Source organism: Colletes latitarsis, chromosome 12 (genome assembly GCF_051014445.1).
Source record: "Colletes latitarsis isolate SP2378_abdomen chromosome 12, iyColLati1, whole genome shotgun sequence".
NCBI lineage: Eukaryota > Metazoa > Arthropoda > Insecta > Hymenoptera > Colletidae > Colletes > Colletes latitarsis.
In genome coordinates, this window is record NC_135145.1 from 24,654,096 (window position 1) to 24,680,179 (window position 26,084).

A 26,084-nucleotide genomic window follows, 5' to 3' on the forward strand; every position below is an offset into this window, starting at 1 on the left:
AAAATATAATATAATGAAATTTCATATTTTGTTTTATTAATGCTTGTATGAGTTTCATATACTCAATTTTAGATTAATTATTTAAAGACTCAAATATTTGAAGAAAATTTGTATTCCTTATTTCATATACTTACATTAGAAATTGATTAATGGCATATAATATGCTACATACAATAATAAAATTAATACGTTCGTGAACATGTTTTTATCGATAATATTTTTATTTATTGTTATTTATTGTTTTATTTATTGTTGATTAAAATAAGTCAAGTATCGTCGAATATCTAAAATTTAAAAATTTAGTGCGCGTGCGTGTAAAATTGTATGGAATCTGGATTCTGGCACATTTCCATAATTCAAGAGTTGGGAGAAGTATTGTAGTGAAAGATTAGATTGAAGGGAATAAAGTGTGTGTGTACCTTTCACGTAGGAAATGTTAATGAATTTTATTGTACAATTCCTGTTGTTAAGTTGAGGAGGCGTAGAAATGTCGCGTTCAAAATCTGAAAAGATCGGAAACGGTGGTAAATGTGAATTAAGCGTTTGGACACGTGCGATAACAGCGAACTCCGAATGGCCGGATAAAGTAAACATAACCACACTTTAATTAATTAAATTTCTATTAATTTTCATGGTTTCGTCTGTAAATAAGTTATCTTTTATCATTACAGGAGGAATTCCTTGACGTTATATATTGGGCTAGACAAGCAATTGGAATTATAGTCGGTATAGGATGGGGCCTTATACCTTTGAAAGGTTTTATAGCTCTATTACTGTAAGTTCCAGGTGTAGTACTTTTACGCTTAAATATATTAATCACTATACAATTTCTGAAGATGTAATTATACATTTTAAACTTGTATTAGAAATTTAATTGTGTAAGGAAGTTATATTTGATATTTCAGTTTTGTATTAGTTAATGCGGGTGTTACGTACCTGTACTTTAGCAACTTTCAACAAATTGACGAAGAGGAATTTGGCGGTGTATGGGAGTTAACTAAGGAAGGTTTTATGACTTCGTTTGCTGGTTTTTTGGTAACTTGAAATGTTTTAATATTATCGGATCAAAATGTTCTATTTATTATAGGTATTATGATAAAATTATTATTCGCAGGTAACTTGGATCATTATATATACAGGACTGCATTTTGACTGATCATTTTTATCATATGCCAATGGTGACTTGACTGATAAAAACATACATGCATATGATAATTTTTACAGATCAAGTGCTTTATACATACTTGGAAATTACATTCTAAACATTTTTGTGGAAAACGATTACTTGCATTTCAAATGTGGAGCGTATTTAATAAACATGAAATGTAATATTCAATTTGTAAAATGTTTACTTGCATAATTTGTTATATGTAGTTAAACATTGTTATATAAGAAATATTTATCCATTTAAAAGTTATTTATCTGTGCAGAACCTTATGTATTATATTTTAAAGATCGATTATTTGCCACTATGGACAATTTTTTTTAAAAACTTTAATTATGAATTACTTTAATATTCTATATATGTAATTGTGTTGGTAGAAAATTAGTTATATTAAGTAAATGCTGTAAAATATTGCTCTAACAGGTTACATATAGTATATACCAAATTGGATTATATACATATACAAATAATTAATATACACGAACATAGAATAGTAAAATTGCTCAATGTTTGGCCAGATTTAATATTGTGTTCACATTTATGAAATTTTTATGCTCAATATTTTTCCCTATTTAATTATTGAGATGTTTAGCGAGAAACAGGACCATCAGACGAATGCAGGCACACTACAGTTATATAGAAAATAAATTTTATGTACCATGTAAATTTATATATAGTTCATTTCCATAATATTTGTTTATTTAATTTTTTATCAAAATAATAAATAGTACAGTTTTATATTATATGATTAACGATTTTTAAAGAATTGTTACATTATTAAACAAAAATAACTCTTAAAAGAAGGAAAAGCAATTTATATTGGGTGTTAAAATGGTTAACAATGAATAAAATAGCACCGCTCAAGTTTTACACAGAGATTTATTTAAGTATATTTACATGTATATGTTATTAAAAATATGTTAATAAAATGTGTTTAATACATTCGTAAAAATATCGGAATCATCCAACCATTAATCGTTTACGCCCTCGTGCCTGTACTTCCTTATATTTGGAAACAATTTCTTTACATTGTTTCTTATTTGCGTAATGTTTCTGATAAATATTAAATATTTCTGAAAATAGTAATGGTACTTTCGAATGTGCGCTGTGCAATGACCGTTCTAGGACGTACAAGTCAACTGCTTTATCTTCTACACTCGACTCTAAACGAGCTAATCCAAAATCTATCATAACGAAATCGTTTACAGCTACAAACAAAGGAAAAATAAAATATTATTAACTATCAATGTAACGTAAATTGTAATAATCGAACATAATGGCTGCGTACCGTCGTATTTTTCAATGTTTAGTTCTTCGCTAATATTTTTTAAAAGTACATTCGAAGTAGTTAAATCTCCATGAATTATATTTTTGGAATGCAATTTAGCAATGGACGTACCTAATCCTCGTGCTACAAACTTCGATAATTGTTCAATATTTATGTCTTTTGAAATCTTTTTCTCTATAAAGTCTTTTAATATTACCGCGTGCTCTATATATTCCATATAAATGCATCGTCGTTCTAAATGTACCAAGTATATAGCTGGTGTTACTACCCCTTAAAGGAAACGTGAATATAAACATACGAGACTAAAGTATCATAATGTGTTATTTTACCTGCGGTTTTAGCGCGAACAATAGCGCGACATTCGGCCTTTATTCGATCTTTTGTCAGACGAATATCTAGATCTATGTGTCTGTATTTCTTTTCAAATCGCTCTTTTATTAATGTTGGCTTTCCTAAATAAACACCTTTATATACGCGAGCTTCGGCACCTTGAGCTATTAATTCGAATCCATGCATGATGCTTAATATCTGAAATATATACGTTTTCCAAAATATAAATTTTGCAATCATCTATCATAATTTCAATTAATATATTTACGTATATGTGGAAAAATAGCAATCGAAGTAAGAACCATACAAATACAATAATAACAGAATATAAACTGCTTTTCTATCGCTATTAGAATACGTTTAGGTTATACATACATATACATACAAGATCGATTTCTTTTATAATTTTATTTTAATATTAATATTTTTAGAAATTGACAGCAACGAAATATTAATGTTATCACAAGCTAATAACCTAACCCAGAACCTCTAAAATAACCATGATCGCTGCATTTAAAATATCGCTCATATCTAACCAAGATGTATTATAGTCTGATTTGAAGGTTATGGAGCGATTAATACAACGGTTTTCACGAAGAAAACATTTTTTAAGCGTTCCTGCAGATGCATAATCTATACGCGAACGGTACGATATCAGTTGTGAGAAAGGAAAGATGAAGTTGCTCGCGCTAGTAAGGGCAAGATGAGGGCGAAACGCGAATCGATCGTTACCCGAGAGCGTCCTGCGCGATAATCGCTATCCCAGCGCTAGTATTCGCCCGTACTTTGTTCCCATCGGATTGACAAGCTAATACTGTGTTTCTTGTCTTGTTATTATTAGAAAAAGCATTCATTTGTTTAACCGGTAGATATGAAGGACGAAGTGAAGATGGACGCGAATCGGCTAATCGCTGAAGTTTATAAGCGACCAGCGCTTTGGAACCAAAGGCATATCTCTTATCATAATCGCGAGGTGACGAACTCCGTTTGGATGGAGATTGCATCGATATTCAAGTTGCCTAGTAGGTGCATTGATAAAACCGTTTATCATGTATGTAATTCGCGCGCGCTTTTTCGCGATTACTCGTACAACCAACATTTTTTATCCTGTCTTTAAAAGAAAACAATCATCCTAAATGTGGATTGTCACTATCGTTATTGTAATAAAATAATTACTTCGTTTGTATATAATATTTCTATATTGAGAAAATCGTCTATTTCTATATATAAAAAATATGTACTTGTTCAATAATTTGCATATCATTATAATATAAACTATGTAAAAGATCATTCTCATTATTGTAGAACATTTTTATATGATTTTCTTTGATTATTATACGGAAAAGATGTAAGTATTTGATGAAAGTGTAAAGACTATTCATTTTCAGAATCATAATATTGTGGACACTCGGTTGATAAAAAAATCTGGCTGCACTATTTGAGAACAGGTGTGCATAGAAAAGGTGTATGAGACTCGAGTCAAGTGGTTGGTATTCCTTCTCCGAAGATATTGTATTTTCAAATATTGCGGCACTGTAACAGTGCGATCAGATTTCTTTTCAATCGAGTGTACTGTATTCGCGCATATAAATAGCGATCTAGTTAACCTCACTTTTTCATGATGTCTTGTTATCGAACGATGTATACTTTTTATGAATCGAAGTGCTCAATCTGATTTAAAAACATAACAGTCATGCAAAATTGTATTTTAAGAGAAACTGATAACTTACGATTTGTTCCTATTTATAGTATTGCCCCACAAGAAGGTTTAAATCGCGACTACAAGTTGAGTTTAGATAAAAACGCATGCGCTTGAACACAGTCGATAAACGTCGACTATTGTTTCTGCGAATTACTTTTACCCCCTGTAACATTTGTTACTAAATTTACAAATAGTTTCTATTGACTTTTGAATGCATTTTCTAGACATTATAGATTATACGGTGTAAAATGTAATCTAGATTTAGGTATATGTGTATATTTTAATCAATTTAAAAGAAATTGCGTGCAATAAGATGTGGCAAAAAATCGCTGAAATACTAAATTGAATTTATTTAATTGAACAAAATTGTTTTCATATTTTTTCAGAACCGGTATTAAAAGCAAAATGGAAAGGTTTACGAGATACTTTTCGAGCAGAATTAAAAAAGGACCAAGTTTACCGTAAAAGTAAATTTCATCGAAATAGGCCGGTATGGATACATTTCAAAAGTTTACAGTTTTTAAAAGAACAAATGTTACCTCGTCCTCCAATTTGGGAACGAAGTAATTCTTGTCAAGATGATCGAATGCACAGTGAGGGTGAAAGTGATGGAATACTGTTGCAGAATGGTTTGTCGGTAACAAATAGAAATGCGGACGATCGAAATACAATTCCGAATCACCTACTGTCGATAAGTAACGACAATGGATTGAAAATCGAAAATATCAATCACATAGACGTGAAACAAGAACCTGAAGAGAATTTCGACCATCTCGAATTTCAGAGTGTCTCCGACAACCTGACGGAAAATGAAATGATGTTGCAAAACATCTCCCCTGAACAAGTATTGATGGGTGACCATGATACTGGCATTGGTCTTACAGTAGATCCTTTAGAAGGCAACCGTTTCGATGATAATTACTATTTCCTTATGAGTCTTTTACCCCATATAAGAACATTGCCGGCTGATAGAAGAATGCTGCTCAGGATGCAAATGCAAGAATTGGTTTACAAAGAGGTTTACAAGAAAAGTTCCGAGAGTGCTGCCACGCCGTAAAAATATACAAAAATGAATATTTTTAACAAAGATATAATAATCATAAGCGTTTTTCGGAACTACATAGTTAGAATTTATCAGAATAATTATGTCTCACAGTTTACTGTATTTAAGATGCAGTCCTTGCGCGAACCGAAACTCAGGTTTATTTACAAATTGGTCAAAGAATCAATGGACGAAGAAAATTTTAGAAAAAATGCGTACTTTTTAATCGATTTGAATAAACAAATACTCCGTAGATTGAGAGACACTGGTGCTTTCTCGTACCTGCGGGTACGACCGTGATGTTTAGTTGTGTTCGTATGTAGGTGTAGTAAACGTTGGTGTATTCACGGCATTCCTATTTTGTTGCGCATGCGTACCTGTCATGGCTCCTCTCGGTTGATCGTTTCGTTCGTTTTCGCGTTACGATTCGGTTGTGCTTTCGTTTAGTCCGCTCGCGATTGCCATAGCACGATTGCGTCTACGCATCTGTGCCTTAAATTCGGTGCCGTTTATTTCGATAACATGTTTCCGCGGACGTACCTGTTCGCGACAGGGACACTTTTATCGTGACGGTTTTCTGTGAGCGTCCAACTACCTGGTCGTGGCTTGGTGTACACAGGTGTTTACCTTAGGTGACAGCTAGAAAGGTGCATCTACCTCGGATTTTTCCTTTTTTCACGCTCTATACGTTCCTTGTTCGACCGTCTGTGATTAACCTGTTCACTCGATTGTGACCGATTACTCCAAGTGGAAGAACTTGCTCTCTTCCTATATCGACGAGCATAATTTCGTTGCATTTCTGTGGAATTACCTATCGTTCGGTTCAAGGTGAGTCAACGTTCGGCCAGCAATGCAAGGAACGTCTTGCTCTTTTTTCCTCAAACTATCACCTTAGAAATATTTTATGAAAATTACGTCGGACAGTCAGCGAGGAACATAAGATAGATTCCTGCAACGAATTATACTAAACTCGATAGAATCTGTAATTAATTGATCTTTTCATTGTAAAACTTTAATTTCATCTCTTCGGTATATATTTGTAATAAACGTACGTTTAAGTGTAATATTTAAAGTAACTGTTTAACGAATACGAAAATGTGATATTTGCGTTATGTTTCGTTCACTTTTAATAATGTAATTGACGTTTTAAGTTAGATTTTATGTATGTGCAACATATTATACCAAGACGATTCTCGGGATTGTAAAATGTTGAACGTTTATTTCAATCGCGTTGAAATAGGTATTTCTTAGCTAAGCAAATTTCTAAGGCCACATTACGTTCGTAAGTTGGAATAATGACGAAGCTAGTGTATTCTCGTGTCATCATAATTAAGGTTAAAGTGTTATACGCTCTTGAGCGTTAAATATATTCTTCGTCTACACTTTCGAGCTTGCTCTAAATAGCGTACTGGAATCTCCCTGCGATTCGAACACATCTACGCATTCCGTTCGGAGTGACAAGTACGTATGTACCTGGAACTCGAAACGCTGTCTATCTTATAGGTAATTCTCATAACTAGTCGTAATAATGATAATAAAGATCTTTGTATTTAAACTATGATTCATCTATTCATTTACATAATACGAAAAAAAGGAAGAAAAAAAAATAAAAATCTATTATAGCAACACATACAACGGGAAACTATGGAAAATTCGTAATATGGCTAAAACGATAAAATTACTTATTTTTTAGTTAAAATATGTATATGTAAATGGTCGCATGATAGATCCGACACAGCACGTGTGCATAACGCATCTTCATTATCAACGTAACGAGGAAATACTGAAATAGCGGAGAGTGATTAACACGAATATACGCGGAGCTCTTTTTACACGGTAGATACGTTCTTTGAAACGTAAATAGACATATTGCTGACGTCAAAATAGTGAATTTATTCCATAACTTTTAAAACTTGTGAAAATAAATACAGTACTTACGGGCGAAACTTTTTAACGAAGCCTCCATCAACAAATTAGTATTCTTGATTTTCGTCTTATTTTGGACTCTAGAAACTCCCATTAGAATTTTTCCCAGGGGTGACCGAACATCCTGTATATGTAGATCAGTGGGTGGATACTATATGAAGAAAAATTGCGTTTTGGCTGTATTTCAAATGGCAATGTTTATAATAACGCGGTTATAAGAATACACATTTATCGAATGGATGTTTACTTGGACGATTATCTTCTCGTCTGTCTTAATTAATATGGCTTCGTTCACTGTGAATTTGACAAGTTCGATTTACACGTGTATGAAAATCGATCGAATTCGTGACATATACAAGGTATATTTAGATACATATAATAGCTATTTATCACTTTGAACATATTATGGATATTGATTAAAGTACTGTTTTATTTATTGCGTAAGAGCATTTTGCATGTTCGATAATTGTTTCTGAGTTTTGAACATCCACCATGCAGGTGACTCAGTGCCTACATTGCAATTCTATGGTTATGTCTCGTTTTACTGTCCTCGATCAGTCATTCTCCTGTTGTACGCGCATATGTACATTTGTCACAGTTGTCTGACATACATTTCTTTCACGAGTCTGGAGAATTTAACATGGGACGCGAACATAATTTTCATTTTCTGCATGAAACTTTATAATATTTCGATATTTCTATGCGCGATGAAGATAGAAACGTAATAAAGTCGTTGCTTCGAGTTTTCTCATATTGCTAAAGTCTGACTCAGTGTACCATGACTTCTGCAGCCGGTTCTCACGCTTTTCTCCGACTCAACCGTGCAACGTTGCATATTCATTAAACAGCATACACAAAAGATCGTAATAAACAGTTCGTAGAGTATGGTTTGCTCGTACGAATAGAAATCATTCATGACTGTCATAAGTATTAATGTTACAAAACGGTGATCGTGTTACACCTCTTTTCTGTTCTTTCTTCTTTCAACGCTTCTGAACTCTGACTCATTAGAGAATGTTTTTCAGTAACGACCAGTGTAGCTGTGCATGATCGAAAGAGTTTGGACGTTCGTCGGCCCTCCAAGTCGTGTCGAGCTTAGGCTCCAATCTGGCCGATAACGAAGGATGGTAAGCTCCCGTTCGCCTGGCGTAAATGTCTCAACCGCTAACAGCGTGGCTACATCGCGTGTCGTCGTGTCCGACAGTGACGTAGCTCGTGATGGTGACGCCATCTTACCGAGTGCCCGCCAATCATATCGTGCGGAGGACGAGGGTGGAACTCGCGTAAACGGAGCTCCTGGCGCTATCGAATGGAGCGAAAGCGGTCCGCCCTCGCTTTCTATGTCGGTCGATCTGCATAATCTGGTCAATCCGAATCTCCAAGACTCCGGGCATTATTCCGCAAGTCCTGAACACGTCGATGCTACCGCTTCATCCTGCGACGTTAAGGCCGTCAGAAGTCACGACGAAGAAGAGAGCTACGAAGCCTTTGGATCTGTCGAAGGTGACGCCGATGACGGAGTGGATTCACCGGGTGGTAGTAGTTCTGCGCCTTCACCCACCGGCACCAATTCTCTTAGGTAAGTTCGTTGCCATTTCTATATATGTGCACCAGTTTATCGATCGGTTTTTTCGCATCACAGTATCGGTACGACTCATGGGAACCGCGATAATTTGCGCGCGAATATTTTCAACTTCGAGCGGATTCGAGTTTCCGGCGTGATCAATAGAGGGTGCCTTGATCGTCAACTACGAATGCGTAACGGTTAAGTAATTGTTCTCTCCTAACTACATGCGTGTTCGCGCTTTTATTGCACGATTATCTTTTCTGGATACATGTATATTTTTAGATGTAGAGCCAGTTTCCACCGAACGTTTAATGCGCATATGAATACTTGATATGTATCGAATTAGTGCTGTACGTCCAAAGAAGGCGTAGCCAACCAAAATGATACGCGTATTAAATATCTCTGCAGCATTGCAACAATCGTGTATTTTCACCACGAATGAATTTAGGTTACGTTTGTTCGATCGTGTCTCAATCATTATACAGGGTGTTTGGCCAACCATGGGAAAAATTTTAATGGGGCATTATAGAGGCTAAAATAATGATGGAGGCTTCGTTACAAAGTTATTAACGTTTCAAGTTCCGCTCGTACTGAATTTTTTTCTCGAAAAGGGGTGGGATTTCGGGGGTATGTCTAATGACAAAAAACGATTGGAATAGACGCCTGCACACGAACATATTTTTTTCAAAACGATTCGAAAACTTTTAATTTTGTCAAAAATGTCAAACCTATTCCAATTTTTTTCTCGAAAAGGGGTGGGATTTCGGGGGTATGTCTAATGACAAAAAATAATTGGAATAGACGCCTGCACGCGAACATATTTTTTTTAAAACGATTCGAAAACTTTTAATTTTCTCAAAAATGTCAAACCTATTCCAATTTTTTTCTCGAAAAGGGGTGGGATTTCGGGGGTATGTCTAATGACAAAAAATGATTGGAATAGACGCCTGCACGCGAGCATATTTTTTTTAAAACGATTCGAAAACTTTTAATTTTCTCAAAAATGTCAAACCTATTCCAATTTTTTTCTCGAAAAGGGGTGGGATTTCGGGGGTATGTCTAATGACAAAAAATGATTGGAATAGACGCCTGCACGCGAGCATATTTTTTTCAAAACGATTCGAAAACTTTTAATTTTCTCAAAAATGTCAAACCTATTCCAATTTTTTTCTCGAAAAGGGGTGGGATTTCGGGGGTATGTCTAATGACAAAAAATGATTGGAATAGACGCCTGCACGCGAACATATTTTTTTCAAAACGATTCGAAAACTTTTAATTTTCTCAAAAATGTCAAACCTATTCCAATTTATTTCTCGAAAAGGGGTAGGATTTCGGGGGTATGTCTAATGACAAAAAATGATTGGAATAGACGCCTGCACGCGAGCATATTTTTTTCAAAACGATTCGAAAACTTTTAATTTTCTCAAAAATGTCAAACCTATTCCAATTTTTTTCTCGAAAAGGGGTGGGATTTCGGGGGTATGTCTAATGACAAAAAATGATTGGAATAGACGCCTGCACGCGAACATATTTTTTTCAAAACGATTCGAAAACTTTTAATTTTCTCAAAAATGTCAAACCTATTCCAATTTATTTCTCGAAAAGGGGTAGGATTTCGGGGGTATGTCTAATGACAAAAAATGATTGGAATAGACGCCTGCACGCGAGCATATTTTTTTCAAAACGATTCGAAAACTTTTAATTTTCTCAAAAATGTCAAACCTATTCCAATTTTTTTCTCGAAAAGGGGTAGGATTTCGGGGGTATGTCTAATGACAAAAAATGATTGGAATAGACGCCTGCACGCGAACATATTTTTTTCAAAACGATTCGAAAACTTTTAATTTTGTCAAAAATGTCAAACCTATTCCAATTTATTTCTCGAAAAGGGGTGGGATTTCGGGGGTATGTCTAATGACAAAAAATGATTGGAATAGACGCCTGCACGCGAGCATATTTTTTTCAAAACGATTCGAAAACTTTTAATTTTCTCAAAAATGTCAAACCTATTCTAATTTTTTTCTCGAAAAGGGGTGGGATTTCGGGGGTATGTCTAATGACAAAAAATGATTGGAATAGACGCCTGCACGCGAACATATTTTTTTCAAAACGATTCGAAAACTTTTAATTTTCTCAAAAATGTCAAACCTATTCTAATTTTTTTCTCGAAAAGGGGTGGGATTTCGGGGGTATGTCTAATGACAAAAAATGATTGGAATAGACGCCTGCACGCGAACATATTTTTTTCAAAACGATTCGAAAACTTTTAATTTTGTCAAAAATGTCAAACCTATTCCAATTTATTTCTCGAAAGGGGGTGGGATTTCGGGGGTATGTCTAATGACAAAAAATGATTGGAATAGACGCCTGCACGCGAACATATTTTTTTCAAAACGATTCGAAAACTTTTAATTTTGTCAAAAATGTCAAACCTATTCCAATTTATTTCTCGAAGGGGGGTGGGATTTCGGGGGTATGTCTAATGACAAAAAATGATTGAAATAGACGCCTGCACGCGAACATATTTTTTTCAAAACGATTCGAAAACTTTTAATTTTGTCAAAAATGTCAAACCTATTCCAATTTTTTTCTCGAAAAAGGGTAGGATTTCGGGGGTATGTCTAATGACCAAAAACGATTGGAATAGACGCCTGCACACGAACATATTTTTTTCAAAACGATTCGAAAACTTTTAATTTTGGATATGAGGTCGATTTATCTTATGTCGAAGTTGCCATTTCTTTTTCATTTTATTTCAATTATTTTTTTATGAAACTCTTTCTTCTGTAACCACACTAAGACATTGTTTCTTACAATGAGCTTTTTACGATTCTTATATCGTAAATTATAAAATCATTTTATTTATACTTCATTTCTATTTTAGTTGTATTTTTTATAAGTTTGATATATTTGGCGTTAAACGCAGTCGAACTGAGTGTTTAGTGCGCACTATTTTATTCCTCGTATGAAAAACGAGTGCGATGTAAAGTAAGTCGTAGAGGCATTAACCCTTTGACTGCGAACAACGTCTATAAGCGTTCAGTCGATCGGTTAACTGTGTAGTATAAACGCCTGTTAGCGTTCAGTACGTAGGTATATTGGATCTTTGATATTACAATCCTAAATAGTGGTAATCCTACTGGGGAGTAATTCTACAAGCCAAAATGAGACTGAAATCAAAAATAACACAATTGAGTATGAGGATTTTTAATTCTCAGTCTATAAAAAAAAATATTTAATCAAGAACATTGCAATCAAGACTTAACAAGTCTCAGTTTAGATTAGCAATCTAAGATTTAGAAACTTTTTTAAGATTTCTTGATTACACTTTCGGTATTAAAGATAAATTTTTGCTATTTAAGATTTATTAAGCGTCTTTGTAGAAAACAATGCAAGTGCCAAAAATATCATTTTTTCGGAGGAAGAAAAAACAGTGCTGTTTAAATATTTTTCTTTGGGACGTCAAAACAAAGAGTTGTTGAGGTCCCAATTTCGCGATGCATTTCATATTTCTTCGAAATGTACAATAATATGCTGTTTTCTCACACATTACGTATTAATATAATTCAAGGTAGATCTATTCCCACGATTTAAATTAATGCTCCGCTAGGTTGATGAATAGAAAAACTTTCACGAGAAAAGAGAAAATAAAATTGAGCATCGTATCTTCCGCATCTTTCCGCACTAATCTCTCGCATTTTTCTTATAAAGCATGAGCCTCATTTGTTGCTTCCTGGAGCACACGATCATCTCCTCAAACTGTCAAAGTCCATACAGAGGTAATTCTTACTTTACAAATTAAACACACATCGGGATTACTTTCTTTCATTTTACGTTATCGTCGTGGCATCTTGTAACAATTATTCCAGTGAAAATAAGTTGTAGGAACAAACTATACATTAAGAATTCAAGTTTATTAAATATTGGAAACTGTATCCTCGAGTTCTACGAATTCATACATATACATATAATTATCTCCCACTTATGTCGTTGTATTAGGCTACCCCATGAGTTATGTCGTTTTTTAACGCTAACGTTAACTATAAAATAATTCAAACAAATAACAATCTGCGTACAGCTGCGTGCATGGGATAGTGGTTCTCACTCAGCATGAGAAACTCTACTTACCGACGTATCGTAAGTGAGAACCTCTATCGCTTATACGCAGCTGTTTGCAGTTTGCGAGAGAGGGCTCTCGTTGACACCCGGAAACTCAACGTCGAGCTAATACATAAGTGCATAATGCAAAAATGAAACTTTTTTAGTTTTCTTTTTTTCTTAGTGAAACTTTCACCAATGTATTTGTGAGAGTTTTCTGATTAAAATAAGACCAAACATGATATAATTTGTTTTTAGCCTATTTTTAATAGAGCATAAGATCGTGTTAAATACCAAAATATCGTGTTTGGTCTTATTTTAATCGGAAAATCCTTGCAAATATATTAGTTAAGGTCTCATTATCAAAAATAAGTAAGTTTCGCATTATGTTATTCTTGTTTACTCTTGATTCGCTGTTCTTTTCTTTGGTCGAGGATAAACCTTCGCAAAGAAAGTTAGTGTAGCAGTTAATAGGTCTATTATGAAAATTTTACAATTACATTTTTTGTGGTCTCGCAAAGGCATTGACGAAATTTCTTAAAAATTCAATATTAATTGAATTAATATAATAAATAAACTCGTAAATACTATACACGAGTATCACGAGGTTTCGAGGAATCTACTCACTCTTCCGTTTTATTGGTTTTGCGTAACAGGAATCCTAGAAGTCCTAATTCAACGATAGGCAGGCACTCTTGGTTACGGACGTCACTTAGAAGAACACCACCGTGGTAAGTTTTCATTTTTATACGGAAGCAAGTCTACGTACGAAAGAATAAACGTTAACTTCACTTAAAATCATCGTATATTATACACATACCTGTAGGTACATAAACATTACTGATTAGTATGTCGAAACGTAAAACTGGTTTTGATTTGATCGTTAAGATTGTACCTTTCGTTTATTTATTCTCACGCACGAACCTAAATGATTTTATTTAGTACTATTTTGTTCGAAACCTGTCTTGGAGCAAAACCTCGCTATTAAGGGAAAGTTACATGTAACTTTATAAACTGGAATAAATAACTGAATGGAGTATAATAGGATTAATATATTCTATGATGTAATATACATGATTCATTTATACGAGCAAAATGACGGTGTTTCGAAAACTTTATATCGATTTCTCTCTCGATAATTTGTTAATATATGAAACAATCAAAGTAAAAGGACTTTCGAGGAAAGGAAGAATTATATCAATTGTGTGTTAATCGATATACGAATAGATATTTAGTTTATTGACTGATAAACATTTCTGGTTTCCGACTTATAAGAAAGGAAGGTATTATTGCAATTGACATATGTATATTGTATATTATATATACAGGGGGTTGGGCCATCTCAGGAAACAATTTTAATGGGGGATTCTAGAGGCCAAAATAAGATGAAAATAAAGAATACTAATTTGTTGATAGAGGTTTCGTTAAAAAGTTATTAACGTTTAAAGTTCCGCCCGTACAGAATTTTTTTTCTCGAAAGTGGGTAGGATTTCGGGGGTATGTTTATTCACCAAAAATGGTTGTAATTGACCCCCGCAACTGAAAATAATTTTTTCAGAACGATTTGAAAAATTTTGTTTTCGCCGAAAAATTTAGGCACCTACCCCCTGTCGATTTTTCTTAAAAATTTGTTTTTCATTTTTGGTCATTTTATTTGACGCCCTACAGAAAAATTGTTTAATACTTTTTTGTAGGTACCTATGGGCTCTACTTGAGAAAAAAGTTTCATTGAAATATATTCACTATTATAGGAGTTATGGCTGTTTGAAAATTGGACCATTTTTATGGGGTTTTTCTAAAATTACGAGGTCAAGGAACAACTTTTCGAATATTTTTATAATTGCTACATATTCTACACTAAAATACGCGGCGTTTGGCTTTTTGAACATCAAAATCGTCCAATCCGTTCAGAAATTATGACGTTTTAAAGATTCGCATGAAAATTTGGGCAGACATTTCTGGCCTCACTTTAGATTTTCGGTAAGGAATTTTTTCCTCGAAAATGGTTAGGATTTCGAGGGTATGTCTAATGACCAAAAATGATTGTAATTGACCCCTGTAACTAAATATAATTTTTTTAGAACATTTTGAAATTTTTTAATTTTGTCGAAAAATTTCACACCTTCTCGAATTTTTTTCTCGAAAGTGCGTAGGATTTCGGGGGTATGTCTAATGACCAAAAATGATTATAATTGACCCTCGCAACCGAAAATAATTTTTCCAGAACGTTTTGAAATTTTTGAATTTAATTGTTAAGAACTTTTTTACGAAGCCTCCATCAACAAATTAGTATTCTTGATTTTCGTCTTATTTTGGCCTCTAGAATCTCCCATTAAAATTTTTCCATGTGTAGCCGAACATCCTGTATAGGAAGTAATTGAAAATTTTAATAGTTCCATTCGATACTTGATACAATCCGTTTTTCTAAAATTGTCACATTGTTGAATGATTTCATTTCCGGTAGCTGTACTGGCCTCTTTTGTCGTGTCGAACGGTCGTTGCTTCAACCGTTAGACGCATTAGGTCATTCTCTCACCTAAGCGACGCAATCGAAAAATTGAACGTGTCAGTGAACAAATACAATGTATCGATCTACATACAGTTAATCTAAAAAGTGTTTATAACACTAATAATATTATTTTTTTAAAAATAACTTTATAGAAAGAAGCGACACACTAATGATAACTACGTACATACAATGGTGGACATAATTATTGGTATAGTACGCGATTTGGTATAGAAACGTTAAAAACTATAGTGTTAGTTTCTTGTTGAAAGAAATGAAGTCGATCCCAAGAGTCATTTCGGTCGTTGAACGTTCACGATTCTTTGGAAAATGTAAAGAAAAAGAAAAGAAAGTACACCGGCGAGGTAATGGGACATTTTTTGTTCAGGTCAATTATTGGTACATTTACCTTAATTTTGTCATGTCTGTGGATTCAATTTGCTGCGCGAGAAATTCCCGCCGTTCCGAAAGACAGAACAATGACGAAAGGTTGGCGTGTGAAAAACCTGCTGCCGCCGTGAAACCGCTTGATAAATAACAGTCGTCTCGTCACGTTAATAGACCGCGGTAGATAAGAAACGCGTTTAATTTCCGAAGAAAGGTGGTATCCGCGGCTATCTACAAGAAACTCGTTAAGTTTCTTCTTACGAGGGTAGATGTCTAAACCTGTCCGTACAATGTAAAGGAAGTCGTTGTGTGTAAAGTGTGCGAAGAACATTATTAGATAGCTTATACAATGCTTTCCGTTCTAGTATCGGCGAATACGTCACAAGAATTTAGCACATAATATTCAATGCGTACGAACAATTGCGTTTAGCTAACTGTACTTGCGTTTGTTCCTGCTTCTGAGGCATAATAGCGACTTCCTGTAAATAAACTAGCCACCTTTTCTAACCCTACGATATATTTGTTGGCGACAATATCGTAGAACACCCAGTATATTATTCTCTGCATCATTTAAAACGCAAATCGTATCCTCGCCAAATGTTGTTAGACTCTTTCATAGCTACATGTGTATAGCATTTTCTTGGCTCTATCTGTAATATTATAACGAATGTTGACCTTCATTTATCGGCCTCGTTTATTGGGTTTACTTATAGAAATTGAAATTTGGCTCGGCACCAGTTTGGAATACTCGTGTCTTCGGTGAATGAAGTTCACATTGGCTGTAAACTTGCAGGCAGAAATTAAAAATAATTCTACGGTTGACTTTATCGCTGTCATTTCGTTGCAGAAAAATGTTCATTACGCAACGATACATCAGCGAATTTCTCACGGTCGTATTTATGTGTTTCAGTTCCGGTAGGAAGAGACTTAGTTCCAATGCATTAGCAAGGTAAGAATGAATCATGAATTGTTTGATTTTATAAGCAGTAACGGTAAAGTGTAATGCGTAAAGCGTTACGCAAGACTATTTTTCAGTTTCATTTCACCACGAAACCAGTTTTAATTGAGTAATTTCCGTGCATGGCTGGGGATACGGGAAAATACTATTACCGTGTAAATTAACGAAAGAAAAAGTTGAAAATTATTCCTACGTACGTACGAGCATCGAAATTGTTCTCTCGAAGTGCAAAGAATTGAAAAGAGAAGCTTCTATCTTGCGTCGCAAGTTCGCGAGCTGATGTCACGGGTTAACAATAGCAGTGATTTTACTCAGCGCGGAAGAATTTGTAATTCGTAGAAAGGGATCTTGGGGTGTCCTTATTTAACCGATAATTTCCAAGTCGATCCTTTCGCGAAACACAAAACGACAGACTTTCTAAAGCGTGGGCACAAGCTGCCTGCGCACGCACTTCCACATCCCATCCTATTTCCTTTTATGCTTTTATGAATATCTTAAATATACATATCGTATGTATCGAGTTGCTCGGAAAGTAAATAACTCCTACAATAGTGAGTGTGCTGTATCGAAACTTTTTTCCGAAGTAGAGCCCATAGGTACCTACAAAAAAATATTAGACAACTTTTCTGTAGGGCGTCAAATAAAATTACCAAAAATGAAAAACAAATTTTTTAGATAGGTAACAATAATTGTTAACGTTTATTGGTTTTACAGCCAACTGTATCGAAGTGGCAGTTTTAATAGTTCTGGCAGGGGCTCGAACTGTGATCCCGCGGACGATATGTACAGCGATGTCTCCCTCGAGGATGATGTCATTGATCTCAACCATAGAGTAAGTCAATTTCTAATATCCATTGTCATTAGTCGTAGGAATAATTATCAATAGTGGCGTAGATTTGGTGATAAAAACAGCTGCTAAGATTCTCGCTACGAATATGTTCACGATCATTTTATTGAAAAAGAAATGTTAGTAAATTGCCAAACGTCTGAAGTTGATTCCAATATCGATATCAAACTGTACCTTGAACGTCTTTCGTGTGAAAATTAATTTGTGGACGCAACATTTAACCTAATGTCTGGAACTGTTGTAGATCTAAATTACAGTCCTAAAAATACCGAAAAATATCATTTGGTTCGCGAAAAGTTCATTTTCACCCCGATGTGCGGCAGAGGGGAGACGATTTAAAAATTGTTAGTACCGTAGATGTGTGCTGCAAATTCGCGTTGTCCGTCTCCTCCGCAATCAGGATCACCTAGCAAAAGCCACACAGACAACGTTAAGTTTCACCACCAACATACACCACATCCTCATCCATACGCATATTATCCACCACCCCCGCCATATCCGCCCTTCAATCCCTATGCTCCTTACGCGCATTATGCTCCAAATAATGGATTTTATTCGCCGCCCTATTGCAACGACGTACCGCAAGAGACAAAAGGTTCGTCTTGGATCAGCATTATCTTGCTAATTCTTTTGGTGCTGGCCGCCATTAGCATTGTTTTTTATCGGTCCCTCTCTCGCGATGCTCGACGAAGATTAAACGCTAGGCTGCCCACCTTAACGCAACCCGCACAGGTAAATTCTACCTTCTGTTTCTTACGTAATTGACGTTTACTGACACGTTATGCACATATGGCCCAGATTAATATTTCACTTGTTGCATTGTTATCTTTTAACGCGCTGGAGCATCTAGAGCGAGTTTATTCGTTCAGTCAAGGATGCGAAATGTATGTGTATTCAGCAAAAATGATTTGAAATTTAGGGTCTTTTCTCAGAACCCCCGCCTCTGAGCTCTTTTAGACCCACCACTGTTAGACACGGGTCGTGTAAAAGGAAAGGATTCGAGGTGTTAGAAACACACCACAGAGTGTCCCAGAAATAAATGAACATACTTTCGGAGTTTACTTTATTCACACGGATAAATCTGGAAATCTCCTGCGAGCTATAAATACCGTATGGAGGGCTTCGCAAGAGTGCCTGGCAAGGTTGGAGACACGAGCACTGTTATCATTTCCTTTGTGTTGGTATTAAACAATAACGATCAGATAAATCTGCTTAACATTGTTTAAAAGCGAAAGGAAGAGCAATATCTGTCTTATAATCAAACTTTTTACACGCTCTCACGAAACTTTAACGCAAAGAAAAGAAACAGTTTCCTGATATGCGATCTTGTAACCTTATTTTGTCATCCTTGATGCAAGTAGAATAAGTTTTGAAAGTTGAATTATTTATTTCTGGGACAAAAAATATATAAGGGGAGTGAAAATAATAATAATAATAATGAAAATAAAAATAATAAAATAAATTATATTTAGTTGAAAGGGCCAATTGCAATCATTTTTGGTCATTAGACGTACCCCGAATTCCTACCCCCTTTCGAGAAAAAAATTCAGTTCGGGTGGAACTTTAAACGTTAATAACTATTTAACGAAGCCTTCATCGACAAATTAGTATTCTTTATTTTCGTCTTATTTTGGCCTCTAGAATCTCCCATTAAAATTTCTCCCAGGGTTGGCCGAACACCCTGTATTAGAATGCATAACGTGCTTAGAAGCTTAGTAATAAATAAAGAGTAGAAACGTTTCTCATGTCCAGGGTAATAATCGCGCGGACAGAGTACTTTAATTTCCTGCGATTTCCTGAGCGAGCCACATCCTAAAAAGGTCGTCTTTTTGAACCTGTAGACCGCGAAGAGCAAAAGAGACGCAATACAGAATTATCCAGCAGAATTTATTCTATTTTCTGACCGGACTCCTGCGCACAATAGTCATTACGTTTTCTGCGACGGATGCGAAGATCGTAGTTCCACGTCGGAGATTAATAATAATGGAACTTGCAAACCGGACGGAAATAGGAACGAAGGTGTTATAGAATTTTCGTCGTCAAAGAAAATCAATGTCGCCACTAACGTATCCGGTACAACCGTGACTCGATCGACAACCACATAGAAATCATTTAAATCGAACGCAATGCACATCAAAGAATGTTTAATATTATACAGATTTAATTCGATCCGTGTTTACTTAATCAGGATATTATAAATTCAAAATATCGAGAAAGTAAGAGGAAGCGTTAATTACGATACGGCACAAATGAGATAATTGCGTAATTATGAATGATCGAATGGATTACGCAAAATTAAGGTAACAGTTTCATTAAGACGTAACGTTGTATCTAACGTATATTGAATTACGTGTTATCTAGAGTGATACTTTTATTACAGATTCAGTTATACTTGTTAACGAAGAGGATAGAATTCTCATGTTCCGAAACTGTAATCGGAGCACAGAACATATAAAAAATATTAGTTTAAGAATATACTTAAACCTAATAATTCGTCGGTAACCCGAAGGCCAAAATAAAATAAATAAAAAAAGAAGCCACACTATATATTCGTTTCGTTACAGAAACAAATGTAAACCGAATACGATATAAAATACGATCACTGTGAAAATTAATAAAGTTGACAAGTTACAATACAAATTTCAAAGAATAAAATTATTCGTGTGCACTTAAAAAAAATAAAATAAATATTTGGAGTAAAAAAGACAAAGCATGACATGCGTTAAAACTCAATCCGATGGTTTTTTGGGATGGCAAGGTTGGCCTCTGCTCAACTTTTTAGTCGTTTCCGTTGCAATTGGTTGTCTGGGATTCAATTTCTTCAAGAAATTTATGTCTACAGTGGGTAACGTCATAAGTAGTGCTGCAGAATCAGTTGCCCCACCCAGCAATGAATGATTCCAACGAGAATAATATCACATATTTCATCGAGAGAAGTCGTCAGTCTTAAATTATACGGTATTAAATTTATTGTACTTATATGATTCATAAAACTGAAATTCTAAGTTCAACTATATTTTCTAATTTCTAATAAGTCACATTTACGTTGCAAAAATTTCGAGTTATAGGTATTTTTATCTATTATCTTCCCAGAAGTCTATTTTCAAACAAACTACTCGATGTGACCACCATTTACTTGACTACAAGCTTACAAATACTAGTAATAATTAAATAATATTTATAAACATTACTATTTGCTTATTAGTAATTAGAAAAATTTTAATGGGAGCTTCTAGAAGCCAAAATAAGACGAAAATCAAGAATATCAATTCCTTGACTGAGACTTCATTAAAAAGTTATTAAAAAAGTAAACTAAAAAATTTCAAGTCAAACTAAAAAAATTATATTTAATTACAGGGGTTTATTCCAATCATTTTTTGTCATTAGACATACCCCCGAAATCCCACCCCTTTTCGAGAAAAAAATTGGAATAGGTTTGACATTTTTGACAAAATTAAAAGTTTTCGAATCGTTTCAAAAAAAATATGTTCGTGTGCAGGCGTCTATTCCAATCATTTTTTGTCATTAGACATACCCCCGAAATCCCACCCCTTTTCGAGAAATAAATTGGAATAGGTTTGACATTTTTGACAAAATTAAAAGTTTTCGAATCGTTTTAAAAAAAATATGTTCGCGTGCAGGCGTCTATTCCAATCATTTTTTGTCATTAGACATACCCCCGAAATCCCACCCCTTTTCGAGAAAAAAATTGGAATAGGTTTGACATTTTTGACAAAATTAAAAGTTTTCGAATCGTTTTGAAAAAAAATGTTCGCGTGCAGGCGTCTATTCCAATCATTTTTGGTCATTAGACATACCCCCAAAATCCCACCCCTTTTCGAGAAAAAAATTGGAATAGGTTTGACATTTTTGACAAAATTAAAAGTTTTCGAATCGTTTTGAAAAAAATATGTTCGCGTGCAGGCGTCTATTCCAATCATTTTTTGTTATTAGACATACCCCCGAAATCTCACCCCTTTTCGAGAAAAAAATTGGAATAGGTTTGACATTTTTGAGAAAATTAAAAGTTTTCGAATCGTTTTGAAAAAAATATGTTCGCGTGCAGGCGTCTATTCCAATCATTTTTTGTCATTAGATATACCCCCGAAATCCCACCCCTTTTCGAGAAATAAATTCATTACTGAAAATCTAATTTGGCGCCAAAATTATTCGACGAAAAAATTTTGCTAATCGTTCTGAAAAAATTAATTCGGTTGCAAAAGTCGATTACAATCATTTTTCGTCATTACACATACCCCCGAAATCCTACGCATTTTCGAGAAAAAAATTCATTACTGAAAATCTAATTTGGCGCCAAAATTATTCGACGAAAAAATTTTGCAAATTGTTCTGAAAAAATTAATTCGAATGCGGGGGTCAATCACAATCATTTTTGGTCAATAGACCTAACCCCAAAATCCTACCCATTTTCTAGAAAAAAATTCAATACGATTGGAACTTTAAACGTTAATAACTTTTTAACGAAGCCTCCATCGACAAATTAGTATTCTTGATTTTCGTCTCATTTTGGCCTGTAGAATCCTCCATTAAAATTTTTCCCAGGGATGACCGAACACCTTGTATAGACTTGTGTAAATTAATAAGTTCTCACAATTTTTGTTATGTTAATTCAATTTATATCGATATTTATGGAAAGACAAAGACATCTGTAATTTGTGTGTTAAATGCACGTCCGAAATTATGTTTATATGTAAAAGGGGAATTTGTCTAAATATAATTTGTTAATTAGTCGTAGCGAGAAAACCTTCTTCCGCGCTCTTTAATTGGATTTACCAGGCATGCGTAGGGGTGGTGAAGTAATTAGTTCGATATAACCTACACGCGATATATGTATGTATGTGGATTCGTCAGAGTTAGTCGATACGCAGTATGGAGTGCACAAATAGCCTCGCGGCTACTCCCAGCTTACAGTGGGCGATTGAGACGACCGATTATGTTCGAAGTATGCTCGAAGAAACGGAAGTGCGCGTAGTGTTGTGACTCTCTCTCCCTCTGTTCGTGCATCTTGGATTATCCACACGTTTATTAGTCAATTTCGCGATTGCTTAGTACGTACGGAATTTTGAGGTTAGGTTAGTGACAGACTGCACGAGGATGGATCAACAACCGGCGTGCTTGCACGTCGTTCTAACGGAATAATTCTCGACATTGGATTAGTCGAAGAGGATGATGAGTCTACCTGCTACAGGCGTGACGTGACAAATCACGAATCAGAATGGATTCGAACATTACATACGACGAGCAGACAGACTCGAATTCGATTGAACATTCCGATCACGATAATCGAATAACTTCCGGGGAGGGGCCGTCTCCTGGACCCGGAGCCGGCCTCGAATATGACTTATGGGAAGGCCAGTTTCAATTCGTTGGACAGACACCGTCTTCTCGCGTTAGTCGGTTACCTCGTCGACGTGGTCCACGACTTACTGAGCAAGTAAGATTTGCTGATTCGTGGAATTATCTATGACGATTTTTTCTTTATGATAAAGTTGCTATTCTAACCGGATTTTAATGTAAATTAATGAATATAGTGTTAATGGTATGATAATTATATAGCAAGCATTATTGTTTCGAAATATAATACTTAAAGTACAAAGTCGACTATCGATCCCTAAAAATTGGTGTACTGTTTACTTATTCGATAACGAGAGAGCAGATAATTCCAGCACCCACCAGTGAACACGTAATTTCCACATACTCGAATGACGAATTACGAATTAAAGATATAGTGTTGGAATGAATTTTTAAAAATTTCATGTGCGAAATGATACAAATTTTACCTTTGCAATGGTCGTGCGTCCGATTGTTTTTGTGTCGAGGCCCAACGGTTTCGCGATTATTGTCGTGTAAATTGGTTAAATTATTAATACGAAGTAAACACTTAATGTTATATCTATAATATAAAGCACAAACGTGATTTTTACAGTAAAGTAAATTCAACTTACCTGCGTATTTATGTTTGCTGTACTACCGTTGGAAACAGCGGTGCTCATTGAATATATGGTACGAGCTAATTTTAAACTTCTAAGAAATAGGTTTAAAACAAAATACTGCTATTTAGAACTTCATTTCAAATATAATAAATAAATAATTATAACTAAATTTCTAGTTTTATGTGGAGAAATAAGTATAATATTAATATTGTAGAAACATAATCTTCATGGAACTTCGTACGTTGAGAGTCGCTGATGTAAACCTCGGGAAGCGAAGACGTACGTGCGCGAGGTTTTAAATAAAAAGCTACAGTTGACTCTTCACCAATACATTTCCTTTATACTTTCATGTTAGATCTTATACGAAATACATTCTTAATGCATCCAAATCACCGTCTTATCTAGTTGTCCCATGAAAAATAATATTAAACAAATTGCTTTAATCGGTAATCAAAAAATTAAAAATATTTTTTTAGGTTCAAATGATCCAGGAACAAATGCATGCTTTAGTGGATACCCAATCAGTCGGGGAGGAGCGATATGCAAGAGCAAAACAGGAAAATGCTACGTTGCAGGCAAGAATATTAATGCTAGAAGAAGCTGCCAAAGATGCCGAAACTAGAGCCGAAGAAAGGCTTCAAGTAAGTTTAATAAACTGCTCAAATAAGTGCATCCAACTACTCTTTCATAAGTTTCTTACAATGAACTATTATTATTTACGAAGTGTTTAAATATAATTTAAATAATGTTATTCTAGGCGGAGCAACGAAGACATAGAGAATGGGCGAGTCGTTTAGAACGAGAACGACAATTGCAATTAGAGAATTATGCCATAAAATTACAAGCAATAGAGTTAGAAGGAACCAGTCTGAGGGAGGAAATAGTAAGGTTACGCGAGCAACTTGAGAAAGTAAAAACAGAAAAAAGTCGATTAGAAAATGATCTTGAAGAAGTTAGAAGGGAAGTAGAGGTTGCACGTGAAAATGAACGCCAAGCAACAAGCCGAGCTAATGAAGTTCATCATCTGCTGGAAGCTGCTAGAAAAGAACTATCAACGAGAGTGGAGGATCAACAAAGAATAGAAGAATTAATGCAACAGGTGGCACAACTGCAGGCTCGTAATAAAAGTATGTTTCTAATCGATACATTTCATCCAACAATACATATAGTAATAGAGTTAAAATGTATCACACTTTCTGTCTTAAGGTCTAGAAGAATCACGGGACGAATTGCAAGCTGCAGCGGCTCTGCAGGCAGGCCGTGAACTTTTAATGTTAAATCCCTGTAACAGTACCGCCGAAAAAGGACCTAGTCTCGCTGTAGAATTATTAGCTGGCATGAACCAAGATCAAGTATGTTCTGATCATTACTTTAATAGCAATTGTAATTGTTAATCTAAAAATCATTCCTTGGATTTCGTTATAGATGGATGGCCAGATTTCTGGGGATTATGGTGATCTTTGTAATATATCTGAAGTATGTATTGTGTTGTGTATGTAACATTGTATGTTATTAAATTGCCCGTAATACTGTTATTTAAAATTATTTATTACAGATGAAACAAGCTTTAAAGGAGCAGCAAGAGGTCAATACGCAATTAAGGGCGTACATTGATGGAATCTTATTAAATATAGTTGAAAACTATCCTCAGTTGTTAGAAGTGAAACAAACACACTGAACTATTGCATAAATAGTCACTGAGTTTAATGTTAATTGTTTAAGGCAGTTGTACATTACAATTCTTTGTTGGAACTTTTATTTATAGGTTTATACGAGCAATGTTGTCATAAACTATTATACAAATACTATATGGGAAAGAATTTCCGTCCACGTGACCTTAAAATTTTAGAAACATGTTGCAATTAATTAATTTGATGTTTTCACTGCCACTGTTATTACTTCAGCTATACATTTTCTATACAAAGGCAGTGAGTAAACAGGAACTAGGTAAATATGCATGAAATTTAATTAAAAAGTCATTTTAAGCTTCATATTGTCCGAGTTTTGGAATTCAGGGCCTTACAATGTTGCCTTTGTAGAAATGGTATAAAACTATTTTCGAACGTTCAATGAAATTTGATATGTATGCGCTATGATACGTACGAACTGTATTACGCATAAAATCATGCTTTTTCCTTGCGAGAAGGTAAATGAAAAGTATTTAAAGGTTCTTAGCAAAAGAAAAGGTGTATAGCAGCATTCAGTATCGTGAAACTTGTGATGTAATGGAAAGTACCTACAAAATTTAATACTTAATACTTCCACCCCATAGTTTACAGTACATTTAGACATTTATACTGAATGACATAGAAAA

General features: G+C 34.7%; 4 protein-coding genes across 11 annotated transcripts; 3 read left to right on the forward strand and 1 right to left on the reverse strand.

The window, feature by feature from the left end:
* The first annotated feature begins 332 nt into the window (after positions 1-332).
* LOC143349026 (GEL complex subunit OPTI) lies at positions 333-1,398 on the forward strand. Its single transcript, XM_076779872.1, has 4 exons — positions 333-586; positions 672-775; positions 906-1,035; positions 1,115-1,398. The coding sequence occupies exons 1-4, from the start codon at positions 488-490 to the stop codon at positions 1,154-1,156; spliced, it is 375 nt and encodes a 124-aa protein (XP_076635987.1). The 5' UTR covers positions 333-487; the 3' UTR covers positions 1,157-1,398.
* Positions 1,114-5,991, reverse strand: Prpk (TP53 regulating kinase). 5 transcript variants are annotated; one of them, XM_076779853.1, is made up of 5 exons: positions 5,905-5,958; positions 4,514-4,648; positions 2,783-2,981; positions 2,454-2,723; positions 1,114-2,373 (listed from the first exon to the last, which is right to left on the reverse strand). In XM_076779853.1, the coding sequence occupies exons 3-5, from the start codon at positions 2,967-2,969 to the stop codon at positions 2,126-2,128; spliced, it is 705 nt and encodes a 234-aa protein (XP_076635968.1). In that variant the 5' UTR covers positions 2,970-2,981; positions 4,514-4,648; positions 5,905-5,958; the 3' UTR covers positions 1,114-2,125. The 5 variants fall into 5 exon arrangements, with proteins under 5 accessions (XP_076635968.1, XP_076635970.1, XP_076635967.1 ...); XM_076779855.1 differs by lacking the exon at positions 4,514-4,648 and having other exon boundaries at positions 5,905-5,991; XM_076779852.1 differs by lacking the exons at positions 4,514-4,648; positions 5,905-5,958 and adding an exon at positions 3,515-3,803.
* Positions 5,541-25,576, forward strand: Nuf (rab11 family-interacting protein nuf). 3 transcript variants are annotated; one of them, XM_076779851.1, is made up of 11 exons: positions 5,543-6,355; positions 8,479-8,580; positions 8,658-9,032; positions 13,775-13,849; positions 16,922-16,960; positions 17,684-17,801; positions 24,247-24,411; positions 24,528-24,897; positions 24,977-25,122; positions 25,196-25,246; positions 25,326-25,576. In XM_076779851.1, exons 3-11 carry the CDS (start codon positions 8,794-8,796, stop codon positions 25,446-25,448), a joined length of 1,326 nt encoding a protein of 441 aa, XP_076635966.1. In that variant the 5' UTR covers positions 5,543-6,355; positions 8,479-8,580; positions 8,658-8,793; the 3' UTR covers positions 25,449-25,576. The 3 variants fall into 3 exon arrangements, with proteins under 3 accessions (XP_076635963.1, XP_076635965.1, XP_076635966.1); XM_076779848.1 differs by having other exon boundaries at positions 5,541-6,355; positions 8,479-9,032; XM_076779850.1 differs by having other exon boundaries at positions 5,541-6,174; positions 8,479-9,032.
* Positions 17,812-20,752, forward strand: LOC143349025 (uncharacterized). 2 transcript variants are annotated; one of them, XR_013080858.1, is made up of 3 exons: positions 17,812-18,548; positions 19,569-20,116; positions 20,197-20,752. XR_013080858.1 is itself a non-coding variant. In XM_076779871.1 (2 exons), the coding sequence occupies exons 1-2, from the start codon at positions 18,174-18,176 to the stop codon at positions 19,596-19,598; spliced, it is 405 nt and encodes a 134-aa protein (XP_076635986.1). In that variant the 5' UTR covers positions 17,812-18,173; the 3' UTR covers positions 19,599-20,752. The 2 variants fall into 2 exon arrangements, 1 of the variants encoding a protein (XP_076635986.1); XM_076779871.1 differs by having other exon boundaries at positions 19,569-20,752.
* Positions 25,577-26,084: the final 508 nt, after the last annotated feature.